The sequence below is a fragment of the Saccopteryx leptura genome, chromosome 2, assembly GCF_036850995.1.
Source record: "Saccopteryx leptura isolate mSacLep1 chromosome 2, mSacLep1_pri_phased_curated, whole genome shotgun sequence".
Classification (NCBI taxonomy): Eukaryota; Metazoa; Chordata; class Mammalia; order Chiroptera; family Emballonuridae; genus Saccopteryx; species Saccopteryx leptura.
In genome coordinates, this window is record NC_089504.1 from 244,899,341 (window position 1) to 244,910,572 (window position 11,232).

At 43.8% G+C, this 11,232-nt stretch overlaps 1 protein-coding gene across 2 annotated transcripts in view; it reads right to left on the minus strand.

Annotated features, from left to right (window-relative positions):
* ATP2A2 (ATPase sarcoplasmic/endoplasmic reticulum Ca2+ transporting 2) overlaps positions 1–6,915 on the minus strand; it is a 65,753-nt gene extending 58,838 nt beyond the window's left edge. Inside the window, exons 1-3 of one of the 2 annotated variants that reach the window (XR_010749374.1) lie at positions 6,253–6,915; positions 5,623–5,640; positions 5,454–5,536 (exon numbers count right to left, since the gene is read on the minus strand). Coding sequence is in view for 1 of the 2 variants with exons in the window: in XM_066370943.1 (XP_066227040.1) it covers positions 5,454–5,536; positions 5,623–5,640; positions 6,253–6,370 (219 nt within the window). In the remaining variant the exon portion in view is untranslated. The remainder of the gene's footprint in view (positions 1–5,453; positions 5,537–5,622; positions 5,641–6,252) is intronic. The other variant, XM_066370943.1, reaches the window with a different exon arrangement.
* Positions 6,916–11,232: the final 4,317 nt, after the last annotated feature.

An 11,232-nucleotide genomic window follows, 5' to 3' on the forward strand; every position in this document is an offset into this window, starting at 1 on the left:
AGAATGTACTTTTTACTGTAAGAATGCTTAGCTTCTCTTTCTTCTTCAGAACACTCTGGGTACTGCCTAGTTGCATTTACATTTTACAAACCCCAAGACCCTTGAATAAAATCTTTATCATTTAATTCTAGCAAAGCCTCCAGATTCTTTTTGAGTTTGTTCAACACTAAGAATTCAAACATTAAAAAAAAAAACACTGTTAAGTGTTCTTGAAGACTTAAAAGCTAAAGATTTTTTTAAGCTCTAAGGAAAATACTTTTAATGTACTAGATGAACACCAGCAGTATGTACTTCAGAAGGAATTTGCTGTAGGAGTATTCACCAAATCTACCTAAATTACAGAAAGTCCTATGTTTAAGAAAAGTTAAAAGCTGGCCCCGGACAGGTAGCTCAGTTGGTTTTAGCATAGTCCTGATACGCCAAGGTTGCGGGGTTTGATTCCCGGTCAGGGCACACACAAGAATCAACCAAGAAATGCGTAAGTGCAAAAACAAATCGATGTTCCTCACTCATGTGCTCAAGCGCACGCACTCTTCGTTTTTTCCCCCTCCTCTCTCTTTAAAACCAATAAAATTAGCCTGACCAGGTGGTAGCGCAGTGGATAGAGCGTTGGACTGGGATGCGGAAGACCCAGGTTCGAGACCTCAAGGTCACCAGCTTGAGCGAGGGCTCATCTGGTTTGAGCAAAAGCTCACCAGCTTGGACCCAAGGTCGCTGGTTTGAGCAAGGGGTTACTCGGTCTGCTGAAGGCCCACGGTCAAGGCACATATGAGAAAGCAATCAATGAACAACTAAGGTGTCGCAACACTCAACGAAAAACTAACGATTGATGCTTCTCATCTCTCCATTCCTGTCTATCCCTCTCTCTGATTCTCTGTCTCTGAAAGAAAGAAAAAACAAAAACTTAAAAAAATTAAATTAAATTAAAAAAAATTAAAATATTAAAAACTGTCAGACAGCTCATTGGTTATAGAAACAGATCAATGTTTCTGTCCGTCTCTCCCCTCCTCTTGCTCTAAAAATCTTTTTTTTTTTTTTTTTTTTAAGGGAGAGACAGGAACATTGAGCTGCTCCTGTATGTGCCCCGACCGGGAACTGAACTAGCAACCTCCGTTCTCAAGGAGGACACTAGAACCAACCAAGCTATCTGGCCAGGGTTTAATTTCTTTTTATTTATTGTTACAGAGAGACAGAGGGAGAAAGGGAGAGGAGAGGGGGGAATATAAATAAAAAATTAAAAAATAATAAAACTTGCCCTTAAAAAAATTAAAAAATTTTAAAATAAAAAAAAGTAACAATTGACTACATTCTCTTCCAATGCCAATACAAACCCTACGTGGGGCCCTGGCCAATTGGTTCAGTGGAAAGAACGTGGGCTTACAGTGCGGACATCCCAGGTTCGATCCCTGGTCAGGGCACACATGAGAAGCAACCATCTGCTTCCCTTCCCACTCCCACTTCCCCTTCTCTCCTTTGCCTTTCACAGGCAGTGGTTCAACTGGTCCTCAATGTTTTCAGATTTGAAACTATAGTCTTGGGGGGAAAAAAAAAAAAAAAAGAGGCCCTGGCAAGGTGGTTCAGAGAATCAAGTGTCAACCTGGAGCACCAGAGGTCATAGCTTTGACCCCAGGTCAGGGCACAGAGGAGAAGCAATCAATGAGTACACAACCAAATGGAACTAAGTGAAACAATTAGTTGATGGTTCTCTCTCTCGAATCCATGGAAAAAAGAAAAAAAACTATACATACATTCACCTTTCAAGCTGTATTTTAAAGAAAGGCTCTAAATAAGTTAGCTAAACCAATCAGTAAACTGCCCATTTTCTCTTTTTAAAAATAAGAAATGAAAAGAAAACAAAAAATTTCATACCACCATATAATACATCAAATACTTCTGAGATACATTGTTCTGAGAAAACCAAAGTATAAAGACCTCATATATTTTAAAAATACTACCAACACAAACTCATCCAAATACATATTTGTTATATCAGAAAGCAATAATCTAGGCTTTAAAAAAGAATTAAAGGGTCCATTAGGAAGGAAAGACAGTTACTCACATGTTAAGTGAAAAGTTGAAAAGTGCTTTGGTCTAAGAAAGTTCTATTAGCATTTTAGCATTGTTGATCCAAGTATCAGAGTTGGGGAAATGGAGGTGGAGAAAAGAGAAACTTATGCAAATTGTATCACTACAGAGGACTTTATGATTCAGGCAGATGCGACACTCCCTTCAAGTCACCTTCTTAGAGGTCCCCATATTTCCTTATTCTATACCCCTTTTTCTTCATAGTATTATCACTGCCCAACAGTTGATTATATATTTTACTTGTTTATTATCTAACCTGGAGCAGATAGAATACTCTATTTTAGAAACCCTATTTTGTTTGACACTGTATCCCCAGGGTCTGTGCCATGTACCACATGTTAAACACCTAACGAAACAGTGAGAGAGAGGGAAGGAGCAGAATTCTAGGTAAGCAACCACATGATGTGTTATGGGAAGGGCAGAGTCAGCAATGAAGGACAGAAAAACAAAAAGGACAGAAGGTCCTGAATGTTAAAATTAAGGAATTTCCAATGTTATTTCATAAGCAATGGGAGTTATATCACTCACTTCTTCCAATCCAAATGATCTTTAAAATGAACTATTTTGATGACTATTAGAAGTTAATTAAACGATCCCTACAGGTCACAAGTGTAAAACATTAATGGTTTCCTACTTTCTGGCACAGCAAAATATTAACTATGGTTAACAGTTTACTACCTAGTTTGGTATTTGAAATAAATCATTAAAGCCTAATATTTCTCTTTAACTTGAGCACAATCTGATGATTATCATACATATGGAACTACCTATTCACTTCTCCAGAAGAGCACAAGTATTTTATCAGTTTTTCCCTATTAAATCCTGACCGGTAGTGGCGCAGTGAATCGAGCATTAACCTGGAACCCTGAGGTCGCCGGTTCAAAACCTTGGGCTTGTCTGGTCAAGGCACCAACAAGAAGCAACTACATATGTGCTGTTGATGCCCCCCCCACTACTCTCTAAAATCAATAAATAAAACATTGAAATAAAATGACTATCACAAAAGACTCAGTGCTTTTTTGAAAGATAAACAAGAAATGAAAAGGTCAAGACAATGTAGCAGTAATGTCAACCACAATGAAGAAGATCAGCAACACAGGTTTTATATCTGTAATTTCTTAATCAAATCAAAGCAAATTAAGTAACAGTTCTTCCTAAACACATTATTTTTTTGTATAGCAACCCATAAATTAAAAATGTAACATAGTTCATTTCCTGAGCAATAACTCCAAGTAGTTACTCAAAGGTAACTCAAATTTCAATTTCAAAACACAGCTCTATAAAGCTACAATACAAAAACCCAATACCCTACCTACCTTACAAACAAAATTAAACATTTATTTAAAAACCCAATTGAAAATACCTAGAAACTATAAACTACTTACTTCAAAGTAAAAACACACATTATTAATTCAAAATGTTAATTAACTCAAACTGGCCCTCAAGAGATCCTATACAACCCAAATAGTCAATACCTGTTTATTGGAAATAATGCTACTGATGTTACAACAGTGCCTTATGTTACTACATACATAGAATAATAACTCAATAAAAAATTATTTTATCTCTGGCTTGTATACACCAGTTGATTAATTTTTAAGAGGTCCCTGATGACCTTATGGAACCTCAGTATTTTAACTATAAAGCTGAGACTATTTCAGAATTAGGTAGCCAACTTAAATATAAACATTACACTTTTTTGCACCATGACAATATATTGCAACTAGTTAACCAAACAGATCTACTCTTTAAATTGGTTAAAACAGTAGCCATTTACTGAGTGGTGGGGGTTTTGTAGGGTTAAATTAATTAAGAACAAGCATGTGAGCCTTACGGATGTTGACTAGTTTGCTAAATTATTCTTAATTTTATTCAATGAATATCATTGAAAAGAGGACTGATCAATGGGTACACATCACTTGGCTATCATGGCATGACATAGTAAAGTCTCACGGAAGAATTTGTGGACAGAATTACTCATTCCCCTCCCACCCCACCCCAGAAAAAAAAAGTTTGCCTCTTTCCAATTTTTTCCCCTTCACCTAAATTAAACCCACTACTTCCTTTTAACTTTTTTTTAAAAAATTTCCCATGGCTTTGAGAAAGAGAGAGAGGCATTCGCTCATTCCACTTAGTTGGTCCATTTAGTTGTGCACTCATTGACTGCTTCTCATATGAGCTCTGACCAGATCAAACCTGCAACCTCTGTGCTCACTGGAGAAGCTCTACCCATTGCACAACCCTGCCATGGCCACTACCTTCCTTTATTTGGTTCTCAAAATAGCCCGCTATTGCATGGTTGTCATACAAACTAAGGAAGATCCCTGGGGCTCGCACACAAACATACAAAAATGAAACCTTTAAGCTGTGTCAATTATGCAAAGACTGGAAAGAGTACTGCACTGAGTGAATTTCATTTCCCATCGTAGTTTTATAAGAATAAAATTGTGTAAGTTAAGAACAAAAGGCATTGCATACTGTTAGGATTACAAACATCTGTGTCCTATTCAGGACACATGACCGTTTTTAGGAAAACTACCAAGAAGTCCATTGCCCAAGAAAAAAATTGCAATAAAAAATTAATAATGAATAGAGAAAAATGTTAATAACCTAGAAATATCCTCACCAACCCCCATCACCTTTCTTCTACAGTTCTTTGCATTTCACCAGTTTCTTAGCAACCATAAAGGACTCAAGCGGGTAAGCACATACAGAACACGAAAAATCACTATGGGCTTTTGTTTGTTTGTTTGTTTTTTAAGATCTAGAACCAACTGTCCTGAACCTTGTTCTCTTAACCTAGGAGTCACTCAAGAGAAGGGTCCAATTTAGATAAATATGCCACCCTAAAGGTCAGTGACCAAATTTGGTCAACAGTGGTGCCCATCACTGCCGTCATCATTCTTGTCACTGTCAGAAACAACTGTCACCTTGCCATTACCAGGACAGGAGAACAACTGGAATATTCCTTTTGTAAGTTCTATTTACAGACTATAAAGAACCCAACATCATCTCAGTATGCTCTTACACAATGGGAGAACCCAAAAACAGAAAAGGCTTTCCAATAAATACAGAACTTTCTGGTATTAAAAGCTGACAAACCCTAAGAACTTATAAGACCCTGACACATTCAAGCATAATTTCTAACTGCACTGTAAATGTCAGGCATCCTTTTGTTTTCAGTTCACAAATGGCTTGAAGTGTTTTGTTTGTAATTTTAAAATATCTAGGTTTAAAAAAAAAAATCACGGAGACATGGCTGAAACCTCCAAATATAATGTTCTCACCCAATAAACATAATTTATTTCCTGCTCTCTCATCTACAGAATATTCTCAAGTTTCTGGAAAAAACATTGCTTTATACTTACAAAAGATATGCATGCTGCCAGCAATAAGATTCTAACTAGTAAGTCTTCAAACTGCTCAATCACAAGTTCCAGCAAGGTTTTTCCTGTCAGAAACAAACAGCACATTTGTTGTAAATGTCATCTTAACATCAGCACACAAGGAGAAGGGGGGCATTTTAAGATCACTTACCTTCTTCAGCCGGTAACTCTGTAGAATGTAGAAATTCGCCAGGCAACGTGTCAAGAAAGCAAAGGAAAAAAACATTTTAGCATTCTTTCTAAATGCAATTACTAAAAATTATCACTGTCTTTGAAAGACGGACCTAGATACATGTACACTAAACCATTTTTCATGGAAACCATGCTAAAATGGTACCCCCAAAAAATAAAACACGCACAACTCGCTGTCACTAACGGCCCTCACTGCCACCTAACCAGGGATCCTGAACCCAGGCGTCATTTCAGCTCTGTCATCACTTCTGCCAGACGTGTAACTCTGGGTGGTACAAGCACGGCCAGAGGCATTCCCAACTACAACGACGGCTCATGAACCGGCTGGGGACGAGAAAACGTCTCGCGGGGTTGCAGCCAGCCGCTGCTGGGGACGGGCTGCGGACCTGGTTGCGCGCGGGGAAGGTCAAGGGCTCGAAGCGCGAGGCGGTAGCAGGGAGGCGCAGCCCCGAACCCGCTGCAGCCCCTCTCCGAGGGGCTGGCCGCCCGCAGCCCTCAGCGGGCGCGGGGCCGAGACCCACGAGGCGGGGCCGGGTCAGCCATCTTCCCCGGCGCTCAGGCCCGCGCGGCCTCGGCGCCAGCCACCTACCGTTGGAGCCCCATCTCTCCTTGAGCTTCTTGACCTGCTCCAGGCTCAGCCCCGTGCTCTCGTTGACCCCGAAGTGCCCCAGCACCTCTTCCACTGTCTTTGTGTGCGCGTTCTCCATGGCGGCGGGGGCCCGGCCGGCCTCGCCTCGCGTCCCCGCGGCCTCCCGGCCTCCGCCTCGCACTCGGCCCGCGGGCGCGTGCCACCCTGGGCGCCCGGCGCGGGTGGCGGCTCTCCTCCTCCGCCTCCGGCCGCTTCCGCCTCGTGGGGCGCTGAATCACCCCGCGCCCTCTCCCGCCGACGGCCGCCCCTCTCGCCGCGGCGCAGCTGGGCGGCGGGGTGCTCGCGGACCCTCCTTGTCCACGGAGGAAGAGAGGGCCTCCTCCGCCCTCTGCCGCCGGGCCGAAGCGCAGCCCGCGGCCCCCGGACCCCCTCCCCGCTCTCCTGAGGTGACTCGCGGCCCCGCCCGGACCGGAGGAGGGGGTGCCTGGCCGACCCCTCAGGGAGGCACGGAGCGAGGGCAACAAGCCGACGGGGTGGTACGCGGCGCGCTCGCTCTGTTCCCTGGGCTCCGCAGCCTCGCCAGTGGCGGAAGACACTGCAGCGGAGGAGAAGAAGGTGGCGTCGGGGACGGCTCCGCGGCGGCTGCTCTAATAGCATTTATCCGCCGCTGCCTGCCCTCTCGCCGCCGCGGCGGCATGTGGACGCCGCTGATTGGCCAAGAAGGCCCAGCGCGGCGCGGGCGGCGCGGCCCCGCCCCCTCCTCCAGCTCGCTCCCTCCCTCCAGCGCGACTCGCGCCCACGCTGCCACGCAGGCCCCGCCCCCAGGAACCCGGATCGAGGCCGTCGCACGCCGCGCCCGCACAGTGCGCCCTGCTGCGGTCGGGTTGGCTGAGGGCGATCTCCGGTCCCATCGGCTCTTTCTCGTGCGGGTTTCAATCTCCAGCCACCCAAAGCACTACAATCCATGGTGGGGCTGTGGAGGGCTCGCGGTGGGCTTTCTGCACTCGCTGCTCCGAGGGAACTGCCTGCCCTTGAGGGTAGGCCTCGGACCGCGGCGGTGACCTGGGACCCCGGGAACTCGGTCCGCACAAGGCCTTCCGAAGCGCGCTCGGGTTGCTGTACTTGGCTCGCCCCCTCGGGCCCCCCCCCCCACTCCGGTCCACACTCTGCATCCTAATGTCTCCCTCCGAGCCCCGCCTCAGGAGCCCCGGGGAGAAATTCCGCAGTTCACTTCCCACGCCGCCAAAGTCCCTCCTCCGCCGGCTCCGGAACGCCGCATCCCACACCCGCAGCTTAGGGCTCCACCGCACGCCCATGCCAGCCCTTCCCCAGCGGGTTCTGTGCCCTGGCTGAGGAAATCCCACTCTGAGGAGAGGGCGGAGGAGGTTTTATTTTCAATAGTCCACACGGCCTTTTTAAGTGATTTATATACGCGGTCTGATATGCACGTCTGCATAGAAGACAGGTAATGCTACCGTACTTGCTATGAATCAGCGACATTCGTGCTGGAAGGTGCTTCGCTTGGGCATTTAAATCAAGGGTATTTTCTAGACCCTCATTTTCTCAGGCGAAAAGAGGACTTTAATTCAAAGCCTATTCATTTTCTAAAGGCCCTGGCCGGATAGCTCGGTTGATTGGAGCATCGTCCCCAAACGCAAAGGTTACGGTTCCATCCCGGGACAGGGCACACACAGGAACAGATCCATGTTTCTCTCTCCCTTCCTCTCTAAAAATCACATAAAAATTAAGAAATGTAAGCGTAATCTCTGAAAAAAAATTTTTTTAATTATAATATTAGATTTTAGACAGGGAGAGAAAAAATAAAAATATGAATTTGTTGCTCCACTTATTTATGCACTCATTGGTTGATTTTTGTATGTGCCCTGACCAGGATCAAACCTGCAACCCTGGTGTTACAAGACGCACGCTAATCAACTGCGCATCTGGCCGAAATGTCTCTTCTTAAACTCTTGAAATCTCTACAAAATCAAGGTAACAGCAAGAGAAAGGGAATTTTGCAATATAAAGGCGTTAGAGTACCCAGCCTAGCCTTCACTGGTATAATGGATAGAGCATTGACCTGGAACATGGAGGTCACTGGTTTGAAACCCTGGGCTCGCCCAGTCAAGGTACATAGAGAACCAATCAACGAATAATTAAAGTGAGCGAGTAGGAGTTGATATTTCTCCTCGTTCCTCCTTACTCTCTCGCCTCTGTAGAATCAGTAAATAAAATCTTTTTTAAAAAAAAAAAGAAAGTCATTAGAGTGCTTAACAGAGGAGGGGACCTTTGTAGTGGAATTCATTAACAAAATGTGGACATTTTCGCATCACAAAGAACAGCTTAAGGGAGTGTGTTGCAGAATGAAGCATTTAATCCACTTTTGTGTTGGGCAATAGTGTACCATCCACAGGAGTGAAAGCAGAGCACAAATCACCTCAGGTGTCCCAGATGGCTCAGCCTCAGGACTTTAAGATAAAAGCTTTCAACAGAGGCAAATCACCCAGCTGGAAAAAAAAAAAAAAAAAAAAATCAGGCACGTCATTTCATTTAATTATTTCCAAGGAGTGGACAGATTGGCATGCAGTTTTGATTGATACTTGGAAAAGGACCAACAAAACCCTACACGAAACAAACAAACAAACAAAAGTCTAGCATAGGGCCATGCACGAAGAGAAGCAAGGTGGAAACTGGTTTAGGTCACGGAACTGGAGCCGCCTCAGGAGACAGAGCCTGCCTGGTGGGGGTGTGGTGATGGAGGGTCCGTGGTTCTTTTCCCTCTGAGATCAGGTCCACATCATTTCTTACCAGTTCTTCTTCCTCATCATCTACTTTGGCAACAATGGAAGAACTGCAAGCAGAAAGACTGTTAACCTTTCTCAGCCTGGAGATGATCTTGGGCATTTGACTTTGTGTCTCTATTCCAGGACTTGGTCTCTGCTTGGGGTTGTAAGCCTCTTTGGTATGATTCTGAGCTTCTAGCGGGGTTTCAACCTCAGTTTTAGTACTCAGTGCTCTTCCCCAGATCGTTGAGGGCCTAGTTCCATATCATTCAGAACTCAGCTTGCATGTCACTTCAGACTGACTAAAGTGGCTATCCTCCCATTCACCCTCACTATCACATTATTGTTTTAATTTCTTCCCAGCCCTTATCTCTGGTATCATATTTTTGTTTAGTTGTTGACTGCCTGTCTCCCCCACTAGGATATATAAGCTTGGTGAGAACAGGGGCTTATCTGGCTTGACCAACCTCAGGATGCAGTACAGTCCCCGATATCCACTCATCATTTATTGAACGCCTACTATTTGAGTGAATGAGAGCCCCCCATCCCTGAACTGCCAGTGACTCGCTAAGGGCAAAGGGCCTTGCCATGGGAAGACCTCATCAAATTTTTGCTGAACTCAGGTTCATTGATACCCAACTTGTGAAATCATCAGGAGAGCCTCTAAACTACTTGCCTCATGGGAATGGCTATGAAGGTTAGATTAAAAAAAAAAAACAAAAAACAAAAAACAAACAAACAAAAAAAACGGAGCTAGGGAGCATTATAGGTTTCTCAGAGATAAGTAATGGGTATGTTTACATTGGTACTGTTACCACATTGTCATGACCCTGCTAAGCTGTTCTTTGCGATATCTATTTATTGGAGGAGATTGGAATACTCCCTTAAAATGAAAGTATGATTTTTAGCCTGAGGTTCATCCTGTCTACATCACATACCAATTATACACTTTGTTCCTCAACCTCTTGGTGTCTCTAAGAGGTGGTGTTTATAAGTTGCCAAAATTGAGCATAAACCTAGCCTCCAAAAAAAGAAAGATCTAGTTACTCTTATGTAAAAATTTATGCTCAATTTATTTGATGAGCTACACATTCTTCTTGTTAACAAGCTTTAAAAAAAAATTAGTGGGTTTTTATAAAAATTAATTGTATATCAAGGATTGCAGTTACATTCTATTAATTGAGGACAGAGAGAGGAAAAAGAAGAGAGACTGTAATTCAGAAAGATGTATGATTTGATCCAAAAACCTCAAAGGACTTGTTAAAGGAGGATATTAGCTGGTATTAGGCAGGCTGGTATAAAAAGCTAGGCAGACAGAAAAGACAGAAAAAAAGCCCCACTATAAAGAGACTTTGCAAAAGAGGCCAGAGCCAACTTCTCAACACTTTGGAGCCCTCCTGTAAAGCAGTGGAGATTGCAAAAGGCAGTCTGTTCCCCATTTGAACAGCGCTCATCATGAAAGCAATCTTGTTTGGGGATGAATCTACCCCCCACTGGCTTCTCCTATACATTGGTTCTTGTTTAGTGCTCTGGAACAACTCGGAGTAAGTTTAATTCCTCCTCTGTGTGAGATCCCTTTGAGTATTTCAAGATACCTGTTGTACTTTATAAAAGTCTCTTGTCTCAGCTAGAAAGAACAGTGTGGTCCCTGAGCTGTTCCTTCTGTAACAGGGGTCTGCAATCCCTCACTCAGCCTTCTCATTGTCCAGTCCTGGAGACAGCCGGTACTGAACACAAAGGTCTGGCCAAGGCCTCGCACTGTCCCTCCTTCTTTCTAGATGCCTCCCCTCATGCTACTGGCCTGTGTTAGCAACTCAAAACTGAGTTCTGTCTATATAAACGGCAGTCATGTTAAATCCTTGCATCGTGTCCTTGAACTATTTATTTATTTATTTTTTATTAAATTTTTTTTTTTTTTACCCAGGCACTGAACTCTCTGACTGTAGTGGAATGTTCTTGTGTTCATTTAGGCCCATCTTCGCAGTCTGTTGTGGTCCTTTAGAGTCTTCATCTTCCAGCGATGGTCTAGCTATAGGTCCCAGCTTGCGTTACACAGAAATGTGATAAGCAGGACTTATGACTTCTATGTCTTTATCCAATGGAACTTCTAGGCATTCATTCCAGATCAGAAAATAACCAATCGCCTGGATTTGGTTGTTCAACTGCTATAAATCAACTTGAATATAGGTTCCAAAGT